Below are 26,809 nucleotides of genomic sequence, written 5' to 3'. Positions count from 1 at the left end.
TATATATATATATATATATATATATATATATATATATATATATATATATATATATATATATATATATATATATATATATCACTCCATCATTTACAACAATTCTCTGTATGTGTTAAATAGGCTTAACTAATTCAGCGTCTAAGTTTTATTTTGAATTTGTCATAAACGTACATTTTAGTTTTGTTCTATCCCTTTTGAAAGTTAAAAATTAACAGACATAAACGTAAAGCTGTTAATTACAAGACTAAGCACAATAATATTTAGCTTAACCATATATAGCCACATCAAAATTAATATTTTGTCTACGAATTGTGACTATACCTGCAATCTGCAAAATAAAAACTACACCCACAATCCGTCCACTATTTATACAGGTACCGTTTAAAAAAAAAAAAACACTGAATATTTTGTTCGTACCCGCAATACTCTCGAATATTAAAAAAATATATTATACATTTCTAAAATAAAATTACCAAAAATATTCATGAGTTCCACCATTGGTCGCCTACCTAATGCATGGATAGGATCAATGTAGTTCCACCATTTTTCCACACCAAAATTATCTTCTTTTTAACCTAAAGTTAACCTAGTTTCTAGAATCAAACTTTTGTTATTTGTAGAGACACCTTAAGGTCATATTTTTCTTACTGAGAGACCCTTCATGCTCACCTATCTACTTGACTTGTAAAAGGGTGATCAATTTAAAGAATTATAGACACTATATTCAATCTTTGGTGTGAGATTTCTCCTTTGAAGTGAAGCTGCCTTATTTTGATTGTACATATAAGTTAAGCTACACCGTTTAAGAATTTTGAAAATATGTATTGACTAATTCTTTAAAGTAAGAGAAGAAAAAAAAAACACTGCTTAATTTCTATACCAAGAAAATTGTCTTATAGTATGATGTAATTACACTTTTTTTTTTAATTCACATAAGAATTTGACTTTTTTACAACTTAAAACGATAAACAAAATTATGTTTTGATGCATGACTAAAATTACATCATTTGAAAACGAATAAATTATTTATAGGGTCACATGAGTAACAACTACTGAACTACTCATCAAAACAACATAACATAAGTTAAAATGAATTGAAGAAACCAAGCAAGGTAAATCAATAATGTCATGATGTTACTACCAATGTGAAATTCAGATGTCGTGGTAATGTGTAGGCACATTGAAAGGATAAGAGAAAGAAACAATGAGTATGAGCGCATTTTCTATCATATATGTACAAACATGTTTTACTATATGGGTTAAAAAACTCCGAAATGCTTCCTATATTCCTTTGTTTTCTGATGAACTAACTCTACCAAAAAAATCTAGTTAAGGAACCCAAACAACAATAATTAAAATAAAGAAATAAAGAGTATAGAAGTAAATGAAGATGCAATAGCTTTTTGTACCTTGATTCCGAACGAATCCCAGAAAACAAAAATTGGACAAGCCAAGGCTTCTCAGTTCCCTCATGGGAAGGAACAATGACCAGTTTAAGCTAAGCATGGGCTGCAAACAAAATGGTCTTAATGAATTCCTATATGGTCCCATTTCACCATATGGAAATTGAAATAGTTCCATTCCACCACTTTCCTTTGTATGAAGATTGCCCAGTGCGAGATGAATGATGTGGCCAGAAGATGAACTGCATGTGACTCTTTCCCAGGAGCAACAATCGCTCTTTGGGTCATTCAACCACGAAGCTAGCACATATGACTCATTGTCATAACTAGCTTTGAAATCTAACAGTGCATTCCTCTCTTCTTCGAAACAACCATTTGTGCCTAACACATGACACAGAACTACCATTACTCCCATAAACACCAACCACGTTTTCTTCCCACAAAACTCCATATGGAAATGACTTCAAAATTACTACTTTTTACAATTTGTAATGTACATATATAGCTCTCACCCTCTTAACATTTTGTGCAAATTAGAACGCGACATATGGTTGCTACTCAACCATTGAATAAAAATAGCCAGATAAACCCTAGAAAGATTCATGAGTGGATGGAAATCTTCTGCATGTCTCCACACTACTTAGAAAGATAAGTATTTGACCTTAAAGTTGTTTGCTCTTCACAATACTGTTCCGTTTCAATACGGGTATCTTATGTTAACATATCCATGGTTGACCAGGTCAACAGAGGGTCATCCTCTAAAGTATGTGAAATTTGTTGTTATGCAAAATTATGATACTGCAATAAAATATCAAATTAATTTTTAAATATCAGTGTCCAGTAAAATGTGATTTTAGTTCAAAGGTTTCGTGATTTTCACGGAATACAAAAAGATCAGTTCTTTTTAAAAAACATTAAAAAATTGTAAAATGACTTACATGAAAGAGATCCGTTAGTCAACTCTAAGTTGATACTAACTATTTTTCACTATTTTTAATAAATAAATATTAGTGTCGGTAACAATTAATATACAACTAAAATAATGAGATATTAGGGATGTCTCAACCCATGAGAATTTGAAACCTATAATACTATTTCTTTGTCGAGCATTTTTTTTGTCACAAAAGTCAGCAGGATATGATTTGCATTTTCCAAGCAAGTTCATGTCATGTATGTTATCATTATATAAAGATTTTATTAAAAAACTAAAAAAGAAAAAAAAAACATTAGTTCACCACCCACAATTAAATTACATCGCATTAATAGGAAATGAAACCTATATATTATGAAAAAAAAAAATCTTTCACAAAAATCACTCCATACTTTGACTCCACTTACAATGAAAAAAAAAAACTTCATATTAAAAAATTTATCATTAGTCAATTTCAGATTTCACATAAAACCTTTAATTTTAGAAATTTTTGCTTTTATCTTACACTTACTAAGTTTTTTTTTTTAATTTGAATTGGCTCATTATCTTTTTCACTATTAGAATCTTTCTTTTCATCAAACACACTAATTCATTTAAAAGTTATTTTCAATTCTTCTATAAAACAAGTCTAGATATCAAAAGATGACAGATTGTCTTTAAACTATTATGAGTTAAATATAATTGTTGCTATCCGTAAATTATTAACAATGAAAATCACATTCTCCAATTAAGACATATCCGGCTAGTGTAGCAACCAACGTAATTTTACACCTGTTAATGTCCTATCAGACATGAAATTTTACCCCTTTTATTAAATTGGCACCAAATTTTACGTTAGTCCATTGGACAACAAACACTGTTTTACGTCTGTTACAAGAACGTTTGAGTTAAATTACACATGTTATCTCCGGAAATGACACCCCAATAATGTAGAACATTTCTCAAACATAAAGAAACGAAAATAAGAGACGTAAAAAGTCTTTTTCGTGAGTTGAAATTTGAAAACCATTTTATGCTGGTTAATCGTTACGATAAGTCATGTGGGATAAAAAATAGAAAATTATTTAGAATGGGAGAAAAACCATGAAACTTAATGGCTCATCAAATCAAACCATTGATCAAAAGTATGAACTACAAATAAAATCATTTTCCCTTTAGTTTTCTGTTTGGTTGAAGAAGTTCTTAGTAGAGGAATTTCTCATCTCATTCAATTTCCTTCATATGTTCTTTATGTGATGATATTTTTGTCTTTTGTAGAGGTGAAAATGAAACGCATGATTGCATACACCCCAAACTGCAAGAAGAAAAAAGAACAGCTATTACTCACTTCCGTTATAAAGAATTTCATAACACTACAATTTGATAAGCAAATCCTGATACCGAGAAAAAGATATCATCCACAAATTAATACAAACGGTTTTTCAAGGGGATTCAAGCGCGAACTTATAGCTCAAAATATAATATTTTTATCCTACTGATGTCTTAAAAGGTTCTCAATCATGTGAAACTACTTCGGCATAAACCAAAAAGTAACAGTAACACACACTTCAGTTGAGTAAATTTGTGAGAACCTCAATAAATAACAAACGAAATTGTCATGAATTTCACCTAATTTAAGTGTGTTGGAAAGAATATAACGTACATTGTTAGAGTATATATTTTTGCATAAATGTCAAGTCACCCACATGAACAACTATAATCTTTGCAGGAGTTCAACACATTCAAACAAGAGAAGTTTGCATTTTATATACATTTTCATCATAAATTAGGAATACAAACGATGTAATTTTAGAGATAATTAGAAAATTAATAAAATTTGGACAGAGTGATACAGTGTACTATGTATGAAGAGAAAAAGAAACCAAATAAAAGGACCCTTTTTCTATTATCCTACAAACTTATAAGCAAAGCTTGGAAACTTCATTGATTCATTTACACAATGTTGATGATTAGTTAATCAAGGCCCAAGCAGTGATATCACAACTAAAACATTTTTCTGAGACTTCCTTCAGCCGTCACATTAATAGGACCACTGTCTACACAAATAATAACAACACAACACATACGTTAAGATTTAAGCACATGAGGATATCCCACCCAAAAGAATAGTTGGGACTTAAATACAAGAGGATATTACAACCTAAGAATTAGTCCATTAAGTAGGAGAGTCTTAAGGCTTATATTCTACTCAGTGTAAGACTCTTAAAACAAATAGAATCACAAACAGTTACACAATGTGTAGTTGAGTTTAACACTATCTCACTAACACAGTTACCCAAAGCACAATGATTAATCGAGAAATTTAACTAGGATAAGTCGGTCCAAATATAATAACAACACAGTCTACCACATAAAAAATTATATATAGCTTACTCAGAGGACAGTCATCCCCTGGAAGTTTACAGTCTAGACAACATCCATCAAAGGCCATTCTACTTATCCCACACGTTTCATCCTGAGCATCCTAGGTCCATGAAGCAATACCGTGCCATCTTCATAAAGATATTTCCAATGTTCTTCAGCCTCCAATGTCGTATTCCTTTCTTTCACCCTTATGGCAAGCTCCACGCTAGCAGCTTGACATCATGCTTTAAACGGTGTGTGTAACCTCTTTCGATGCTTTGTTTCCTAAAAATCTCTTCGTATGTTTGCGTAGTTTCTTTCTTTTCCGCTTTCAGATCTACAAAATTATTGCGAGCATTTCGTAGCTCCCTTATCAACTTAACATTTTGACCTCAAATTTCTTCTATTTCTATCTTCAATTATTTTACCTTATCAGACTCTGGATCTTGAAACTGCCCTTTGTTTGCTAATTGACCTCTGATTGACTTGAATGGCAACTTAATGCCTTTACCTTTTGTGTAATCCAATTTTGATAACTGTTGGAATTTAAGAGTATTAGAGACAGTATTCAGATTCATAAAGAGTTACAATTATTCATGAAAAGTTACCATTCATGAAGAGTCACAATTATTCATGAAAAGTTAACATTCATGAAGAGTTACAATTATTCATGAAGAGTTATCATTCATGAAAAGTTATAATCATTCATGAAGAAATGTAACTAATAAGAATCTGGTATCTCTTGGATTTGAAAGATGCATGATCAACATCTATATAAAGGGATCTTGTGCTCTATTGAAAGTAGAGATTTTAAGAGACTTGAAAGATCTTTTCTCTACATTCGGTCATTCTCTTAACACACAAGTCAATTCCTGACAATCATATTCTTGTTTAACGTTAATACTAAGAGTGGGTATTATCGTTGTATTTCTTCTTTGTATCTCAAAAGCGGATTTCGTGATCCCCTTCACTCTTATAAGGGACGAAATATTGCTTTTAGGAAAATGTGTATTCACGCCTAGAAGAATATATTAAGTCTACATTGTTGTTCATCTCTTGTTTCCCTAAGTTCTTGGAAAATTGTTCCAACAGTCTAAAAGCAATATCTTCTATAAGATGAAAACAATTTGTGAGATGTCTGCAAACTTTCACAAATTAGACAAGTTTGAAGGCATTGGTTTTCAACGATGGCAAAAGAAGATCCATTTCCTTCTCTCGGCTCTAAACGTGGCATATGTTCTAAGTTCTCCCCAACCCAAAGAAAGCGAAACCGAGACATTGGAGGAACAACGGAAAAGGAACAAATGGGAGAATGATGATTATGTCTGTTGTGGTCACATTTTGAACGGTATGTCTGATCCTTTATTTGAACATTTCTATCATCTTATTTCTCTATGAAGGATATGGGAGAAGCAGATGTTATACTGGGTATAAAGATTAAGAGAGAAAATGAGAAATTAATTTTGTCTTAATCTCATTACATTGAGAAAGTACTCAAGAAATTCAACAATTATGAATGCTCTCTTGTTTCAACCCCTATGGATCCTAGTTTAAAGATATTACCTAATGGTGGTAAAGCAGTTTCACAACTGGAATATGCAAGGGTAATAGGATGTTTAATGTATGCAATGACAAGTACAAGGCCAGATATTGCTTTTACGGCAAGCAAATTGAGTAGATATACTAGTAATCCTAGTCTATCACATTGGCAAGCAGTACGTCGAGTACTTAAGTATTTAAAGAAAACTATTAATTATGGATTAATATATAGTGGTTATCCTTCAGTTTTGGAAGGATATTCTGATGCAAGTTGGATTACAAATGCAGAAAATCACTCTTCAACTAGTGATTGGATTTTCCTCTTTAGAAGAGGTGCAATTTCTTGGTCAACCAAGAAACAAACTTGCATTACAGATTCCACTTTGGCTTCAGAGTTTATAGCTCTACCCTCGATAGGAAAGGAAGTCAGATGATTAAGGAATCTCACGTTCGAAATACCATTATTACCAAAACCAATATCACCAATGGCAATACATTGTGACAATGTTGCAACATTGGCAAAGGCTTATAGTCAAGTATACAATGACAAATCAAGACATATTGGTGTGAGACATAATTATGTCTAAGGACTCATCAAAGATGGAATTATTACAATAGATTTTGTACGAACAAAGTTTAATTTGGCTGATGGATTTACTAAAGCATTGGCTAAAGATTCCATTTCCAGAATGAAAATTGGAATAGGAATGAAGCCCACAATTAATCACAAGTAAGAGAATCTTAATTTAACGCTTAATATGACATTAAGGGTGTGTTCTTATGAAGGGATTTGGGGGAGATGATTTGGGGGGGATGATTTGAGTTGATTTGAGTGGATTTAAGGGTAATTTTGTTGTTGTTTTTTTGAGTAGATTTGTGGGTAATTGAGAGTGGATTTGAGNAAAAAAACTAAAAAACATTTTCACAAACAAACAATCAATCTTTCAGCCAGAACTACGTGATCCTTGATTCTCCATCCAAAGTGGAGATACGTAGGAGCAAGGCTAGTCCTTGTATGGTTCACTTTCCAAAAATCCAAAAAAATTCAAATATTTTTTTCAAACAAATTTCTCAAACAATTTCTCAAACAAATTTCTCAAACAAATTTTCCAAACGATTGAAAGAACTACGTAACCCTGATTTCTCGGTCCAACTGAGAATACATAGGAGCAAGGTCAATCCTTGTCGGGCACAAAAAAATAAAAAAATATTTTGTTTTCTTTAGAGTTTTATTTTTAGGGGAAATTAAACATTTTGCAAATCACATCAAGTTCGCGTATTTAGTTAAAGGTACTGCCTTAGGGCAGGCGTTGTGGGGGTACTAACACCTTCCCTACACGTAACCGACTTCCGAAACCAGAATTTGGTTTTGTAGACCTTGCCTTATCATTTTACGGTTTTTTCGTAGTTTTCCAGAATAAACTAAGGTGGCGACTCCAAAAACTTTTTCTTTATCGTTTTCTTTTTTGGATCGTCGTCCCGTCACGATTTTGCGGTTGCGACAGATTCATACCATGTTTGTGGATCGATGAAGACGTCTTCACATCACAACAATAGGTATTGCATCCTCTTCATTGATGACTTCTCTAGAATAACATAAGTCTATTTCTTTAAGGCAAAGTCAAAAGTCTTCGGAGTATTCAATAAATTCAAGGCCCTTATCGAGAAGCAAAGTGTAAAACAGATAAAAGTACTTAGAAGTGATCATGGCAAGGAGTACATCGTGCAAGTTTGACAAATCCTATGAAGATGAAGGCATAAAGTGACAATTGACTGTGGCATATACTCCATAACAAAATGGTGTGTCAGAGAAAAAGAATTACACAATCATGGAGAAGGCAAGATCAATGCTAAAAGAGAAAAGTACGTCAAACACTTTTTGGGCTGAATTAGTCTACACTATAGTTTACATTCTAAATAAACTAAGGCAGTCTAAGATAAGACTCCTATTGAAGCTTGGAGTGAAATAAAGCCATCAGTTAAACACCTATGAGTATTTGAATCTATATGATACATACATGTTCTTGATCAAATAAGACATAAGCTTGAAGACAAGACTATACGAGGAATATTAGATATAACACAAAATCAAAAGGCTATCGAGTCTACAACCTACAAACAAAAATGCTCATCATCAGTCGAGATGTTCAAGTTGATGAAAATGCTTCTTGGAATTGGGAAGAAGAAAAAGTTATTAAAAGAAAAAATTTAGTTCCAATGCAACAATCTCAAGAACAAACTCAAGAAGAGGCAGAAAATTCAGGTATGTTTTCTTCACCTCCACAGCAAGATTCCTCACTTGAATCCAGCACAAGACAAGTAAGATTTTTGGTAGACATATGAAACTTGCAATATGACCATTATTGAGCCTAATTGTTATGAAGAAGCCTCAAAACAAGAAGAATGGGTCAAGGTAATAGAGAAAGAAGATCAAATTGAATATATTCACGAAGGTATTACTAAGACCAAGATTTGACCTATTGTGTTCTATGCTTGGAGTTATTGAATTTGCATCAAGGAGAAGTATTAAATTGTAATGCAAATTCTAGAAGAATATAGAAAATCATAAAGACAGAAAATGTAATACAAATTCTAGAAAATTGTAGAAAAGCTTAAGATAGGAAGAAGAAAATCAAGAACCTGGTTGTAGAAGATCGAGCCAAATCAACTTCGAATGAGTCGCGGTGAGCATAGGTTGATCGAGTCAAAGTTCGATCCTGGTTGACTTGAATCGAAGGTTGACATCGAGTCGGCTTGGGTCAAAGTATAGTCGGCTTGGGATGAAGATTGACCCAAGTCGACCAAAATTAAAGGTCGCCCAAACTAAAGGACGACCCGAGTTGGCTCAGGCAAAAGGTCGAGCCATTTTAACTCAATGGTTGAGTCGATTTGGCATGGTAGAAGGTCGAGCTAACTCGACCTAAGAAAAAGGTTGAGCTAACTCGACCTAAGAAAAAGGTTGAGCGAAGTCTACCTAAGCCGGAGGTTAAGTCGAGTTGATGTGGACCAAAGGTCAAGGAGATTCAGCCAAAGCTGAAGGTCTCGTTTACGCAGACTCGGGTAAAGGTCGAGACAAGCTAGTCTAAGCCAAAGGCCCAGGTGAGTTTGCCCTTGCCGATGTTAATGATGACCAAAGGTTAAGACAAATTAACTAGGTTGAAGGTTAAGATAATTAAGGTGGGTTGAAGGTCGAGACGACTAGACTTGGGCCGAAGGTTGACATGAGCTTATCTAACTGAAGGTTCATTAGTCAGTTAAGTTAAAGGTCAAGTTGAGTCAATATGGACCTAAGGTGACTCGTCTCAATCTTGACTGAACATCAAGACAATCAACAGAAGCCAAAGGTTAGGACGAGTTAGGTTAAGTTGAAAGTCAAGATAAATCATTTTGGATTGGAAGTCTAGCTAAGTCCAAATATTTTTAAGGTTAAATATATGTTTTAGTCCTCATATTTGTTCCCCATTCTCAATTAGGTCCTCATGTTTTTTTTTTGTCCCAATTGCATCCTAATATTTGTAAATTTGAGGCAATTAAGCCCTCTCTGTTAACTGACCACTAACATCGTAGGCCAATTGAGAGGGTTTAATTGCCTAAAATTTACAAATATTAGGATGCAATTGGAACAAAAAAAAATGGAGAGGGCTTAATTCCTCAAATTTACAAATATTAGGATGCAATTGGGAAAAAAAACATGAGGACCTAATTGAGAATAAGGAACAAATATGAGGACTAAAACATATATTTAACCTATTTTTAAAATAGAAATTCTCTTTAAAAAGAAAACTTAATTGTTTTATCTAAATAAGAAAATTGAAATTTGAAAAATTTTAATTATTCTATTGAATCAAACTATTTAAAAAATGAAAATTGTAAGTAATTTAAATACATGAATTTTAATTTCTTGAAATTACTAAACATAACCTAAAACTTAAACCTTTGATAAAAAGTCTGAACTACAAAGAACACCTTTAGCAGCACAAAGTACATACCTTGATTTGGAACGTAGCTTACAAGACGATTCCCACTCAATTCCAACATTTCCAAGTTTGGTAAAAGTGTTAATTCTTGAAGAAGAAAACAAAAATAAATCAGAATGTGAAAAAGGTCTCCAATTTAAAGATGAAATAATTATTAATTGTCTGCATTCACATATTCTTACCTTTCATCGGAAAGGGGCCACCTATAAAATTACCAGCCATTGCTAAATTCTTGATGGATGGGAGAGCACTCACAACTTCCATTATACTCTCATTGAGGTAATTGAAACTCAGATCTAATGTCCCCAACTTTTTCAATCTTGACTTGCTTTGATAATCTGCAAGGTTTCAGAAATTTACTTCAATGACTGATGAAAAATAAATAAAAATATATGTGTGTGTGTAATCTTAACTAAATTTTGTTGCGTATAGATTTAGAAAATAATCTCTTCATATTTCAAACTAAGCATTAACTATTTTATTAACATTTGTTTTAAGTTTTTTTTATCAATGTTACTTAATTAATAACACTTCTTTTAAGTTTTTAGTTTAAGATAAAATAAGAAACATCATTCATATCATTAGAAAATCTTAGCAAAACACTGTGACTCCAAGATTTCACATCATTAGCAAATTTCAGCAAAACATTTTTAAATCCAAGATTTCTCGAGTTCTCTAACCTAGCTTCGAAACGTAATTTCTCTTTTTGGTAGAGTTCTTACTGTGCGTTCATCACTTCGTTAGCCAATGGTCTCGCACAATTAAATGATACTAAAAAAGCAACGACACACATACACACATATGTACCTTGAGATGCAAGAAAGGTGTCATTGCCAATAAGATTCATGCTCAAATCCAACACTTCCAAGTTTGGTAAACGTGATAATTCTTAGAAGAAAGAAAAAAAAAAAAAAGCAAATTAGAACATGCATAATCTCCAATTATGAAACATGTAATAGTACTTACATAAGTTGCATTCATACCTTTCATAAAGCGTCCACGAATAGAATTACCAGAAAGATTCAAATTCTTGATAGATGGAAGAGTACCCACAAGTTCCATTATGCTCTCATTGAGATAATTGAAACTCAGATCTAATGTCTCTAACTTCTTTAACGTTGACTTGCCATCATCTGAAAGATATATATATATATATATATATATATATATATATATATATATATATATATATATATATATATATATATATATATATATNGCTGCATCATGAAGCTTCTTCCATGCACTCTCTACAACCATCTCTTCCATCTGCAAAAACCACAGAAACTGAAATTGAAACAATGCATTGAAACATTACCTCTCCAAAGCTCCCACTGTTGTGCTCCTCTTCACCATCCACACAGAAAACTATTCTTGCAAAGCACCACACACTCTCAAACACAGGTTTTAATACATACACCAAACACACTCTTTTATTAATGGTCTTACCTTGTTTTTCAAATTCAAATAAGGGTTCTGAGTGAAGGGTTGTGTCAAACAGTAATCTCGCAGCGAATCTCCCCAGCTACGCACACCAGCTATGCACTGAAAAGAGACCGAATAAGCATGGCCAGGCCGCATGCATACTGGAAAATCACATGGACAGAGCTATGGTGAAAGGTTCACGTGAAACAACAGTGCAGTGCCTCTNNTTTTATTTTTCAGCTGATACAAGGCTTTTTAGTTTTTTAATATTTAGTTGAATATTACGTTTTTTATTAATATGGTAGGGGTTGGAATTTTCAAGATTGGCAGAGGGGCATAGGGGTCTTTTAAAGGTAAATCACCTCAAATCCTTGCGTATTGGAGAGATTGGTAAAACAGTGTTAAATTTCGAAATCCACTCAAATCACTTGTAATCCGTTCTCTGCAAATTCACACAAGGGAACAACATTTGAATTTTAATCCGCGCTTCGAAATTCGCTTGAACAGTGTTATCTGTTCAAGCGAACACACGCTAAGTCTTAAGTTCAATAAGATTGAATCTCTTATATGATGATTGAAAGCACAAATAATTATTTCAAAAGTGCTTTAGATCTATGATGTTTAGGAGGTTGACTAATTCTTAATTGATTTCTTGAATTTATGTTTTGTCACGGAAACATGTTTACCTAAGAAATCAACCTATGTAAGTGTGAAGTTTGGCCGCTTCAAGAAGTCAAGGAGGCATGACTTTGTTGCACATATGAATAGATATGGACGCATGACCCTATTGTGTCAAGTATAACAAGAATATGTAATTTATCTTATATGTAGAGTATCTTCAAGAATTCATTATGTATTATGTTGGTTCAATCGTTGCGACACCAATAAAATGCGAATTCTTGAAATGTGTGTTCTACTAAGCGAAAGTTCAAGTCGATGTACACTTTCATTTATGTGTAAGATTGCAATTATTAAATTGATTTTTGTGTTATGTAATTATACAATACTCTCAAATGGTGGAGGATTGTTGGAATTTAAGAGTATTAGAGACATTTTTCAGATTCATGAAGAGTTACAATTATTCATGAAAAATTACAATTATTCATGAAAAGTTACTATTCATGAAGAGTTACAATTATTCATGAAAAGTTACCATTCATGAAGAGTTACAATTATTCATGAAGAGTTATCATTCATGAAAAGTTATAATCATTCATGAAGAAATGTAACTAATAAGAATCTGGTATCNCATTCATGAAGAGTTACAATTATTCATGAAGAGTTATCATTCATGAAAAGTTATAATCATTCATGAAGAAATGTAACTAATAAGAATCTGGTATCTCTTGGATTTGAAAGATGCCTGATCAATATCTATATAAAGGGATCTTGTGCTCTATTGAAAGTAGAGATTTTAAGAGACTTGAAAGATATTTTCTCTACATTCGGTCATTCTCTTAACACACAAATCAATTCTTGACAATCATATTCTTGTTTAACGTTAATACTAAGAGTGAGTGTTATCGTTGTATTTCTTCTTTGTATCTCAAAAGTGGATTTCATGATCCCCTTCACTCTTATAAGGGACGGAATATTGCTTTTAGGAAAGTGTGTATTCACGCCTAGAAGAATATATCAAGTCTACATTGTTTTTCATCTTGTATCCCTAAGTTCTTGGAAAATTGTTCCAACAATAACTGACTTCTTGATTTGTCACTCCTATCCTTTTATCTGCCTCAAATTGCATGATGTTTCCCCATGCTCTTCTAATCTCTCTTAGCTTCTCAACAAAGCATCGATCTTCATAATAAATGAATAATGGGGTGAGATAATCGGGGGATGGTGCCCCTCTCATGGGATGCCCAAACTGCCTCTATACCAAAATAGGATTGTAGTTGGTACAGTACCGAGCTCCAATGAGTGGAATGTTGGGGAAATTGCCACAATAATGGATGAAATACCTTCCTTCAAGCCAAGAAGAATGTCATTTTATCTTCCCTCCATTTAGACCTACGGCGAAATGAGTCCATTCCTCTGCCCTTGAAAAACCACTGATATAACACCGACAAACAACAAATAATCTTTTGTTCTTTCCTTTCATGGCAAAAACTCACTGTCCCATAAACATTAGCGAGAATTACAGTAACAAGATTCTCTGATCTCGTCTTAGTTGCTACAAAAACATCCATCGCGCCATAATCCACAAAATCCTCAACCTTAGGAAACAACATGATGCCATATAATGTAAGGGCCAACATGTCCATGAATGTTTTCCACTCTTCACTACTAGCCAGACGATGTAGGTATTGCTCCAGGTACTCTTGAGTGAGTCCTTTCACATTGTTTTTTGTTACCAGCCTGTCCTCTAATTCTCTAGGGTGCAATTTCATTATAGCAACGATGGTAGTAATAGAAACATGATGTTTAAAGTGTTGGTATGGTGTTGTACCCTTTAGAGATAAGCCCAAGATGTGCTCAAACTCTTCTACAGTCGGTGTCATTTGAAAGTCTTGAAAAGTAAAGCATCTAAGTGGAGAATCATAATATTGGGACAGGGTAGTGATAGTAAGTGATTGTACGTCTACCTCCATCAGATTGAGCAAATTTCCATACTTCTTTCTGAATATTTCTCTCTTCATTGTCTTCATTTGCTTTCCTAATCTTTTCAATCTCGTTAGATTCATACTGGAGACTCTAATGTGTGATCTTCTTCTTAATATGAAAAAATTAGTTTGTTGCATAGTTTCAAATTGCATGTTAAGTCCCAACCTTTACGATATCAAACAACTATGTGATTTCCACTAGTATTGGTAAAAATGTTGCTAATGCATGTGATGTATGAAAACATATATGCCAAATAATAATTGAAAGACAACATGTTTTATGCTTTTAAGGTAGGTCCAACGTCCTAAGGTCAAAGCATTGTATATGCAATCTCACAGGGAAAGCTTCCTAAACCTAAAATCAAGGCCACCAGAGCTATGGTCCTTTTCACAACTTTTCCACAACAGTTGAAACGCAACAAGGTGTGAAATTGTATGTAAAGAGAACAAACACTAGTTGGGGTTCTCACGATAGCCAAACTGGAAATACTCCAAATGTGACACCGCTACACAACCCTAAAATAAAAGCATGGTCTACGAAAAACAGATTTTCATGGTCTACGCGTAAGGAAGGTATTAGCACCATACAGCGCCTGCCCCAAGGCAGTACCTTTAACAAAATGTATAAAATTAACGTGGTTTTCCAAAATATTTAATTTTCTCCAAAAATAATAATATAAAGAAACTATTAAGAAACAAAAATATTTTTTTGTTTTATGAACCGACAATGATTGGCCTTGCTCCTACGTATATTCATTTAATGGAAAATCAGGGATCACATAATTCTTTATCTAGAAAAAGGTTTGTGAGTTTGTTTAAAAAGTACTATGGATTGATTTATATTTTTAAAAAAGTGAACCCAACAATGGTTGACTTTGCTCCTACGTATATCCATTTATAATGGAAAATCGAGGATTAGTAGTTTTGGTAAAAAAAAGTTTGGTTTAACAAAAAAGAACATTTTTTGGTTTTAAATATTTCATTTTTTTTTGTTTTAAAAAATGGTGGGAAAAAGAAAAGAAACTTGTCATAGGCCGACGCGTACTTATATTAAAAAATTTATGATTTTAAGAAAATATTATTTGTGCCTAATAATAAAAAAAATAATATCTTTGGAAAAAACCTTCAAAGTATAATAAAAAGAGAAAAATAAGAATGTAGAGGTAACATAGCTTTTTAGCTTCTTGAATTATCCTAGTGCTTCCTCAATGGTTGTTGTTGACAGAACCCTTATGTGTGAGAACCTAATTTTCTCTATACTCTCTCTTTCAATCTTTATAATTCTTTAGGTGTTTTCCTCTATTTTTTCGTCTCCTTTTTTCTTTCACAGGGTGGGTATTTATATAAACACAATGTAATATTATGACAATCTTTTCTTAATTGAGAATTAATTGACAATGAACAAAATAAGGAAAGAAATGGTCTTGGTTGCAAGAAAACCAATTAAATAATATTTAAGACATTGATTATAATATATTTTTAGAAAATTTGTCCATTTTAAAAACTACATTTTTCCCTTTAAAAGAAACTGATTCAGCAAATTATATCAATATATTATTTTTAATTATTGCTTATAATTATTGGCATAATGTTGATTCAAATTATTTCCATATTAAACTAATATTTCAAAAATACTTTAAAGTTTGAAAATTGAGAGTACATTTTTTTAAGGAAAATTTATTTTATTATTTTCTTCTTCCCTTTTTCTTTACCCACCATTAATTATTATTTTCTTATTCTTTAATTTCAATTATTTACTTTCTTGGACGAAATTGGGTGTTGACACACATAATCAAATTTCTCTCAACAAAGGAACTATTTAATGCACCATGTTATAAAAAAAAAAACTACGAGAAATAAATTTCCAATAGACATATTTTTGTGACTACCTCGTTTTAAAAATCATCTAACACTTGAGGGTCAATAAATTTCTTGCATTTAGCATTGAAGAGAAAACTTAAACATGTTATAAAACCCCTAATTGAAAGAGGTAAGATGACACAAATAGCAATTGGCAATAGTTGTTGCAACAATGTGGAACTTTAAACTAACTAACTTCAAATCTTTCATAAACACATGACTTTTAATATTTGAAGAGTAACAACTCTAGGACAATTTTACACAACTTAAACACCAACAAAATCAATTTTTTGTTTTTAAAAGTATGACAAGATAATGATAAGTACATGCATCATCCAACTAATCGTGAATGTAACTCAGTACGGATATCCGTGTCAATCAAATCATGTCATGCTTTAACTTTTTTTTGTCTTCCCTTTCATATTAAGCAAAGTTCCAATTAAACCACAACATACACTTTTTTAACATGCATCACATATATGCAATGTCTTACATCAAGCTGGCACCAATATGAAATATTATAAAATATTGATCATATTTGTTCATATGTTCTTTTCGTCATGCATTTGTGCCATAATCCGTCGATAATGTATAAAATCCATCGATAATTATAAACTTTACCGACAGACTTTTTTATCTGTCGGTACTACAAGAAAAATCGTTGTTATCTACAACCAAAATCCGTATGTAACCTCAAAAATCCGTATATAAAATAGTATTACATACGGACAAAAATCTGTATATAAAATGGTCGTAGCTAGTATTATATACAGATTTTTTCGTATATAATTATGTACGGAAAAATTCGTATGTAATTATATATGGAAAAATCCGTATATAAAATCCGTATGTAAAATTATATACGAACAAATTCGTATACAAATTTCGTATTTACATACGGAAAAATTTGTATGTAACATTGTTTATAAAAAAAAATGTTTTATTCAACACCTGCACATACATTAATTACAAACTTGTAATATACATACCAATCACCACAATAACTTTTAGGTTTAATGTATTCAGAGGTCCTTATTTATGTGAATTCGTATCAATTGGATCCTCGTATTTTGGAAATATTCAATTGAGTCCCTATTTTGGTAAAATTGAGTCAATAATGCCCTTGCCGTTAAATAGTAATGAATGACGTTAACTTTATGGCGAGGTGGCAAGCTTAGCTAACATTCAATAAACATGTGGCATTACGTGGATATATTTTTATTTGATTAAACCTGTGTCAAACCAAACCTCTCCATCTCCCCCTTACCTCAGCCACCCATGCGCCACCCCAAATTCACTCTCTCCCCAACCCTAAACATCAAACCCCCAAAACCTTCGCGAAATCTGGTTATTTGGAATTAATGATTATGATCTAATTTTTCTTCGTCTCAACTTTCCAATCTATCGAATGATTCAGATTTTTACTTTCTCATAGGGTTTCTTTGCCATATTTGGATTTCGATCATCTACTGGATTGAGTTTCTCTGCAGTCAATTTCGATGTTGACTTCAATGCATTCTTTTTCTCTGTTTAATTTGAGCATGTTTTTGTTTTACTACCTTTACTTAATGAACTTGGGTTTTATTTTATTTTATTTTTAATTTTAGATGTTGATCAAATAACTGTTAATTTTTTGTACGATGCACTCTACATTTTTGCAAGGGGGAGGTCATGGGGGAAATGAGGCTTGAATGGCAAGCATTGCTGAAGTTTGTATGGCATTAACATTAGATCCCCTAAACGGCAAAATCTGATGACCTGGTACTGTATAACCCTGCATTGCCTAATAACCATGACTATTAGGTACAACCTGACCTAATTGTCCATATGGGTAAATAGTTGTATTCATTGTTCCAGGAACTCCATATAATTGAAGGTATTGTTGCCCCATATATGGGTTATACAGACTATGTGGGTAGATGTTCTCTGGTCCATATGTTGTATACCCATATAGAGGGTAAATTAATCCTTGTTGATAGCTGTAAGAAAGCGATTTTTGGTACCCAAAGCCTCCAACATAGCCACCGCGAGGTGTTTGAATACTTCCAACATAAGGGGAGGCAGGTCTTACCCGTCCATAAGGCAAAGTTGGTCGTGGTCGACTAGGTGAAGCTAGGTTACAGTTCGCCCTTCTACCATCAATAATAGGAGTTGGATCAGCACAGGTTCTCCTTGCAACCTCAGGATCCTGGAAAGTCACCTATACCAAAACCATAGCCCTTGGATCGCCCTGTGTTCTTATCGGTGATGACAACGGCCTCGACAATCTCGCCGAACTGCTCGAAGTAGCGGCGCATGGTTTCACTATGAGTCTCCCAGGCCAACCCTCTAACGAAGACTTTGGTGTAAGTGGTGTCTCCGAAAGGAGAATTGAGTAGCTGAAACCCCAAACTCGAACTCGATCCTAAACTCGGACCCTGGATCGCTTGGTACGCCATTAACAACGATCATTATGCTCCATTCATCTTTCTCTTTTTCTTTTTTATTTTATTTTATCCAACCACTGTAAGTTTGACGAAGAAATTATCCGTACCAGAAGAGCAAAGGAGAAGAAGAAAGAAAAAAACTTTGGGGGTACTGGAATCCATGGCACAGAAGAAAGTGAGAGAGGTAACAGAGATTATATTTAAAACTTAAAATAAATCTACTCTTAAAATAAATCCACATAATCACCTCTTACATTGCCACGTATTTATTCAATGCTAGCTCAGCATGCCATCTCGCGAGAAAGTTAACATCGTCCACAACAATTAACGCCAAGGGTATTATTGATTCAATTTTACCAAAATAGGGACTCAATTGAACACTTCCAAAATACGAGGACCTAATTGATATGAATCTGCACAAATAGGAACATCTGAATACATTAAACCTAACTTTTATTTAACACCATATCAAACATTTTACATTAAAAATAAATATATATTACTTAAAAATCATTATCAAATAAGTTTACAAGATGTCTAATATTCATAAATAGATTGTACTGTTCCTAAGATGTCAAATAATATAAATACTACAAAATAGAATGACAAGTATATAGTTTCCTAATAATCACTAAGGATTTTGTTCATCTTAGGGTTGATCTTGTTGCACATATTGCTTTTTTCCCTTCTCCTTATTAGATTGTGCCTAGAGTGGAGGAGGTAGATTAGAACCACTAGATGCCATGTACTGCCGTAAACAAATGCCATTGGATGGTCATACATAAAGTTGACAGACTCTATTAAACAATTAAGAAGATCAAAACCAAGAAGAACATTAAGATGAATTTAATAAAATTCATAACATTATAAGTATTTTACATTACGTTAGGATAAGAAGAATGAAACCAAGATTGATGCCCAGGTGACCCAATATACCAGAATGTGATTTAAATGTTGTTGGAAACCCTTCTAAACAGCAGTATGTAAATAAATACAATTGCGATCTGCAAAAAAAAAAAAACAATTAGCAACAAAAGGAAAAGTGTTAAACAATTGTTTTACAATGCTGTTAAATTCTCTTGTCTGATTCTAAACCAAAAATATTATTATTATTTGTATATACATATTGAGGCAGTGAGCAAGAGACAAATGGCAGAGGATGAGACAAGTAACTTAGCTTAAAGCTATACACCTTTGTTAATCATTCCAGTGTGGTGAAGGTTAACGTGAACCTCCTCCCATGTCCTTTCTATCTAACTTCATCTTCATTTCTTTAAACCAAATTCCTTCTTTTCCTTATCATAAAATAAGTCATAATATCTACAAATATTTACGTATTTTTTATACATCATTCTCATTGTTATAAACTTTCAACAGTGTGTGTCCATTAGGTTGGGAAACATGGATATGTCTTTTTTGGACTCAACAGTGTGTGTCTATTATGATGATTGGATATGAGAAGTAGATAGGAATAACAAAGGGGAAGTATGCACAAATTGCTTACCTTCCACATTCATCCTCACTCTCAAGATTTTACATCATTTTAGCTTTTCACGTTTCCACCAAATCTTACAAAGACCTATCAACCAAACAACTACCTCTGACCAAATTATAATAACTTATTTTTCTTATTATTTTCATATGTATACTATGTACCTTAATGGGATTTCGATTAAGAAAATCGTTCTATTATTCTTAACCCTTTTATTTTAATAATTCGAACTATTGTTAAAGTCAAACACAAACCAGCTTAACTCGATTATCTCACTTCTAACTATAATAGGATATCAGAAAAGTAGGCATCAATCATATTAAAAAGTCAGGCGACTACGTAAATTATTATTATTTTTCATTGAAAAGCTGACGCGGGTTTATACTAGAATACTACTCTGCTAAGTTACATTCAACAAAACTTTATTAAATATGTTTATAATTTAAATTATTAAAATTTGATTCTTTACTTTTCCCTTTTTTATAAAATTAAAAAATACTACTTTTTAATTTCTAACATTGTATGATGCTATTTAATAAATTATGTATTAAAATAAAAGTTAAATCATCATTTCAAGTAATACATAAAAGTATCGTGATATAAAATCGACATATAATACTTCAAAAACAAAAGAAAAGTTGTGAAAATAAAAGCAGTAATTTAATAAGTATTAATAATTAATAGTAATTTAATCCAACCATGTATCGCTTGGACACAGATGCAGGAGCAATGAAAAATCTTATTCTCTGGTTTTTATTTCATTTCATTACAGGTATATTACAAGATATGAACTTAAATTAGTGATGAAAGAATATCATATGCAAACATTGATGCAAACATTAATGTAATCATAATTAATTAGTGGTTATAATAAAAAATTCAAGGTTAAATATGTTTTTAGTCCTTATACTTTGGGGCGATTTTGGTTTTAGTCCCTATTTCAAACTAAGGTACAATTTAGTCCTTCAACTTTAGAAATCTCTGGTTTTAGTCCTTTTTACCAAATTTTTTTAACTTTATCTTTTGTTTCAAACGCATTTCTCAGTTAACATTGAAGCAAAAATGTGTCAAACAGTGTAAACAATCCAAATGCTATAAAGAAACGTGCTGGACAACATATCTTCCAGCTGTTCTCCTAAATAACATTTGTGTGCAATTTCTTCCAACGATTTTCCAAAATCAACCTTCTGATATACATCCAATGGGTCGATCTCGTAAAATATGGGCTAAACTATTTGGCCAAATGTTTCGTGGCATTCAATGATATTTTCAAGCTCAAGACAGCAAGCAGATTCATTGTATGATTTGGAGAAAACGATTATTGTAATCTTAATGTGTCGTATTGCTCGCATGTGCTCTTCCAGTTTCATTCCCTCGTGCAAATTCTCCTGGCTAATCAAAGTTTTGACTTGAGCTTATAAAAGGGCGGAGAGGAGATGAGAACCAAACCTTCGAATGATTTCTTCTCCACCAAAGTTGATGAACACATCGTGTATGAAATGGGGTTCTGATGCTCTTCCCCGACGACCTCTGCCTCTCCGCCCCGCACGACGTCATTTGCGACTACCCTACGCAACTCAACCAAACGCCCCACATCGTCTTACTCAGCTTCCACTACGTTTCCGATGAAACCCCCAACACCCCTTGCTCCTCCAATGCCACCCTCCACTTTCATCTCTTCAACTCCTTCCCCTACCTTCGTAAACTCTTCTTCTACAACTGCTTCAACCACGCCCCTTTTTCTCTCTCTCCTTCCTTTTCTTTTCCTTCCTCCCTCCAGGAACTTGTTTTCATCAACAACCCTTCTCTCATTTCATCTCTCACTTCTCTGCTTCAAAACCTCACCGCTCTCGGTAGAGTTATTCTCATCTTGCGAGCCATACCAAAAATGCGCCAATTAAAAAAATTAAATAAAGATTAGGGTTTGACCCTTTTTCGATTTTATGGATTACTAGCATTAGAGATTACTACGAAAATGAAAAAAGAAAGGATTGCAAACCAAATGAAGGTCTTAGTGTCACCCTAACGGAAATCAGCACCAAACCACGAAGGCCAAACGACAGTGTTGAACCAGATTCCTCAACGAGGCACAAGGAGATTTAGGGAAAGAGTTTTTGACACGAACACAACTCAAGTGTTTCAGTGCGTTCGAGAGATGAGAGTTTCAGTGCGTGGAGAGTGGAGAGTTGAAGTTAGAATTCGACAAAGATTTGAGAGAATCAGTGCGTGCGGAGAGTGAAGAGTTGAAGTTAGGGTTCAAGAGACTTGAGAGAATTAGTGTGTGGAGAGTGCAGAGTTTAAGTTACGGTTCAACGAGAAAAAATAGCTCGAGTGAGTGTTCCACCATATAAGCTTGCTTAGAATTAATGAAATCTAATTTCAATTTTTTTTAAAAAAATAATTTTCAGATCCGTATGAAAGATTGGTAGGTAATATTTGCTTTTACTAACATACGAATTATAACATTTATATACGAATTTTATCCTTAGAAAACTTTTCCGCCACCAGACGCAAAAATTACATATAGATATATGGGTATGTAAAATCTCTATATAAAATCCGTATGTAATATCTATGTTACATACGGATCAAAATCCATATGTAAATATCGGTAGGTAAAAATCATTTTTCCTGTACTACTGAAGGCTTTTGGTCATCGATAAATCTGTCAGTAATTACTGAAGGATATATCCGTTGGTAATTACCGAAGGAAAAGTCCTTTGGTTATTACCGAAGGCTTTTGGCCATCGGTAAATACCGCGACCTAGTTCATCTTCCTCTTCCTTCCTCCCTCTATGTCATTTTTTTTCGTTTTCTCTACAATTCTTAGATCTGTAAGAGAAAGAAGATGTTAGGACCGGTGATGTTCCTAATCACACAGATCAACTCTGCAACGGCTCGTCGAAAAAGTTGAGCTCGCTGGAAAAGTTGAACTTGTTGGAAAGGCTAAAAAGCAGATAGTGGTGGGTTGCAACAGTGGCGAGCCCACGATGGTGGAGAGCAACGGTGATAAGACTATGAGACGGTAAGAAAAAATGAGAAGGAGAAATGAGTAGTGGTGGCAAGAAGTTCTGGTGACCAAACATTGGAGGATAGCACTACTGGCAGGAAGAAGTATGACACTAAGGTGGTAAGGAAAAATGAGAAGGAGAAATATGCGTGATGTTTGCCACATATAATGACACTGGAGACGAAATTTGGACAGAAAAATTCCCCCTCTTTTTATCGTCGGTAATGTGTATGTCACTTACCGACGAATTTACCGAAAGTTTTTGAATGTCGATAAAAAATTAAAATTCCGTCTATAAATCGGTCGATAATGAAAATTTATTACAAATACATCGGTCGATAATATTAATAATTTTTATAGTATATATATATATATATATATATATATTATTTTATTTTTTTTGAAATTTCCATACTACTCATATATCTTTAAACTGTTATACAGAACATTAGAAATGGTTCAAGTTTTATCAATTTTATTTTCTAAGTTATTTTTCTTTTATTTAAATAAAGTTTTCCGGATTTTCTTTAATTCATAATACCACATGTAATACATGTTTGAAATTTCCATTATGCTTATAAACCTTCAGAAATTACCGTCGTTCTTCCGTGCTGGTTCTGCTAAGCACCAAATAAAAAGAAATTGCAAATTAATGCAGGTGAGTTCTTTTATGAAAGAAGTTGTAATGTTCTCACAAGAAAATATTATATTGTTGATGAATGATACAAAAACACATGAAAATTTCATAATACACATTACCAAAATTTGAGGAACTTGATGAAAACAAAACTAACTACAATCTTTTCATCAGTTATCATACCATTTATTGTTAAAAGTAAGGTTTAATAGATTTTTTTATTTCAATATTTAAAGAATTTATTTAATGTAATCTTTTAATGTTTTTTTTTCTTCATTCCATCTCCTATTTTATTTAGAAGGAATTAACGTGGTCTTTACTGTTAAATCGATGCTGACATCATTTTTAAAATATGATAATGTATCAGCGACTTTAGACTTATCCAATTCTTCATCCACTCTGTTTCTACTCATCATACCTCAAAGATTTGCTTTTGCATAGAATATAAACATGTGCTATGAATAGAAATTGAGAGAGTCAAAAGTTGGAGAAGTTCAAAGGCATTTACACATAATCACGTTTCAAAATTTGTCACTCTCAATTTATTGAATTTATTGAAATGGACCATATTGACTCTTAAAATAAAAAGGAACTGAATTAACCAAAAAAAAAGTTGAGATCTCTTTAAAGAAACTCCTTAAATATTAGAAAAAAAAAACTATTAAACCTAAAAGTAACATATCTAACATGAGCCATTTATTTCATAACTTAGTGGTAACCATGAAGAAATTGACCAAAACATTTAGGCCTTCTTCACATGAATGAATTTGAGAGAGAGTAATTGAGAGGATTTGATGATAAATTTTGTTGTTGTTTATTTGAATAGATTTGGAGGTAAGTGAAAGTAAATTTAGAAGTAAATTTTTCTAATCTGTCATATAAATTAAATCCTACACTAATTCTCACAAATTTTCCTTCAAAATCTACTCTCACTCCCTTACCTCTAAATCTATTCAAATAAACAACTAACAAAAAATTATTTTCGAATTCTTTCAATTACTCTCTTTCAAATCCTTTTAGGAAGACACACCTCGACGAAATAAAACCAGATTCTCCAACAGTGAGGATTGAACCAAAGGAGTGTCACCAACGCTACGATTACCATGACATAAGATGTAGCAAAACTCCAACAGAAGACATTGAAATCAATTTCAGAGTTTTCTTCTTCTACTTCATCAGGCAACAGAGTTGGTTGTAGTGGTGGTTTTGAACTTTCACTTTTACAGGTATCCCACGTAAGATACGGATTTCCTTTGTAGCTACTCCCATCGAAGGTACAAAACTGTCCCTTTTCAAGTGCTCTTCCTGACAAATTGTTGTAGGAAACATTGAAGACAGCCAAAGAATGCAAGTCCTGTAACTGAAGAGGGATTTGTCCACTCAGGTTGTTATTTGAAATATCTAAACTCTCTATGTTTTGTAGCTTCTGGAAGCTGTCTGGGATCAGACCATTTAGATGGTTGTGAGATAAGTTGAGAGAACGAAGGCCATTTAGATCTCCTAATTGGTGTGGAATCTCTCCTGTCAATTGATTACATGACAAATCTAGTTCGGACAGTAACTGAGATCTATCACTGCCGAAGGAAAGATGTAAATTTTTTGTTATGAGTTGCATTACCACAAGAGGTACGGGGCTAAATGGTTTTTCCCTATCAGTAGCATAAAAGGGAACGGTAACATTTCCGAACGACATATTACTGAAGCAAGCAGGTATGGACCCACTGAAATTATTTTGCGAAAGGTCTAAGATATTGATATGTTTTAATTGGCATATTTGACTGGAAATTTGGCCTTGCAAGTGATTACCAGCCAATAAAAGAAATCTTAAAGGCCAAAGCTTGTATACACTATCAGGTATTGTTCCAGTAAACTTGTTGTCACTAAAATCAATGGCTACTGCTCCATAGTGGTTGCTCATGAATAATTCAGGTATCGTGCCTGTAAAATTATTTCCCTGTAGGAGTAAGTATGCTGGCGTTTTGAAGCAGGAGGGCAGTGCACCAGAGAACTTATTGTAAGATATGTCTAACATTAAAAACTCATGTTGGCACCATTCATCTGTTATTGCTCCTTCAATGTTGTTCCTTGACGCAGCTAAGAAAGTAAGCTTACGCTTTCTGATGGTACTCAATAGTGTTCCATTGAGCTGGTTATTGCTAATCGTCAACATGTCTAATGAGAAGCATCTGTGAAGAATGTACTCAGGTACATTGCCAGAAAAGTTATTGTTATCTAGTATCAATTCCACTAAGCTTGACATCTCTCCAATTGAAGCCGGAATAGGACCATCAAACTTATTGTTTGAGGCATCCAAAAACTCCAAACGTGGGAAGAAGAATCCAACGTTGTTAGGGAGCTCGCCTTGCAATTTGTTGTTTCTTATGGACAACGCTATCATTTGATCCATCCGATGTTTTTTATCAAAGGGTAGTTCAAAAGGTCCAGTGAAAGAATTATCAAATAGGTAGAGTGCTTCTAAATTTGGGTTGTTCATGAGCAACCAGCTAGGAAAATTGCCAACAAGGTTATTTCTTGATAAATCAAGAAATATCAAGCTAGTTTGATTTGAAAGGAAAGTTGGAATTTCTGCTGGTAAGTTTATCTCACAACCGCTCATTCGGAGTTCTTCCAACTGGAATGATGCAACCCAAGGCGGATTTTCGGTTTCCACTTTCATATTCCCAATAAACAAATACTTAAGGTTTGAATGGTTGGCAAAAGAGTTGAATGAGAATATATCCTCAAAGTTATTGAATCCAATGCCAAGAAATTTGATAGATGTTAGTTGTGCAAGGAAGGGTGTCACATTCCCACTTAAATAGTTGAAGGAGACATCAAGATAACGAAATGATGTCAAGTTGTCAAGGCATGCATCCAAAGTTCCTCTCAGATTATTCAATGACAGATCCAGTTCCTGAAGTAGCTTCATTTTACATAAACCTATTATAATAATAATACACTTAAAATATATGCTAATAATGTATACATATACTAGATATGGAACAAGGAGAAAAAGAATCACATAAATGATACATGCTCACCTTGATTCGGTAAAATTCCATTGATACCTGCGTTAGCTAGGTAAAGAACTTCCAGTTTGCTTAGATCAGACAAAACTTCAGCANAGAATAAAAGAGGTTATNTACCAACTTTNTTAGCTTAT

The 26,809-nt window shown here is 33.1% G+C and overlaps 2 protein-coding genes and 1 pseudogene across 3 annotated transcripts in view; all 3 read right to left on the bottom strand.

Annotated features, from left to right (window-relative positions):
- Positions 1–11,313, bottom strand: part of LOC106779549 (LRR receptor-like serine/threonine-protein kinase GSO1) — a 39,292-nt gene extending 27,979 nt beyond the window's left edge. The window contains exons 1-4 of the mRNA XM_014667669.1: positions 11,177–11,313; positions 11,001–11,081; positions 10,376–10,531; positions 10,206–10,280 (exon numbers count right to left, since the gene is read on the bottom strand). Coding sequence (XP_014523155.1) covers positions 10,206–10,280; positions 10,376–10,531; positions 11,001–11,081; positions 11,177–11,255 — 391 coding nt within the window. The 5' untranslated portion in view covers positions 11,256–11,313. The remainder of the gene's footprint in view (positions 1–10,205; positions 10,281–10,375; positions 10,532–11,000; positions 11,082–11,176) is intronic.
- A 6,437-nt stretch (positions 11,314–17,750) lies between these two features.
- Positions 17,751–18,519, bottom strand: LOC106779548 (annotated as a pseudogene).
- Positions 18,520–24,565: 6,046 nt separating this feature from the next.
- Positions 24,566–26,809, bottom strand: part of LOC106779556 (receptor-like protein 12) — an 11,472-nt gene continuing 9,228 nt past the window's right edge. For both annotated transcript variants that reach the window (XM_014667680.2, XM_014667681.2), the window contains exons 7-8: positions 26,688–26,762; positions 24,566–26,586 (exon numbers count right to left, since the gene is read on the bottom strand). In XM_014667680.2, coding sequence (XP_014523166.1) covers positions 24,653–26,586; positions 26,688–26,762 — 2,009 coding nt within the window. In that variant the 3' untranslated portion in view covers positions 24,566–24,652. The remainder of the gene's footprint in view (positions 26,587–26,687; positions 26,763–26,809) is intronic.

This window comes from Vigna radiata, unplaced genomic scaffold, assembly GCF_000741045.1.
Source record: "Vigna radiata var. radiata cultivar VC1973A unplaced genomic scaffold, Vradiata_ver6 scaffold_364, whole genome shotgun sequence".
NCBI lineage: Eukaryota > Viridiplantae > Streptophyta > Magnoliopsida > Fabales > Fabaceae > Vigna > Vigna radiata.
This window is presented reverse-complemented; position numbering and strand designations above follow the sequence as displayed.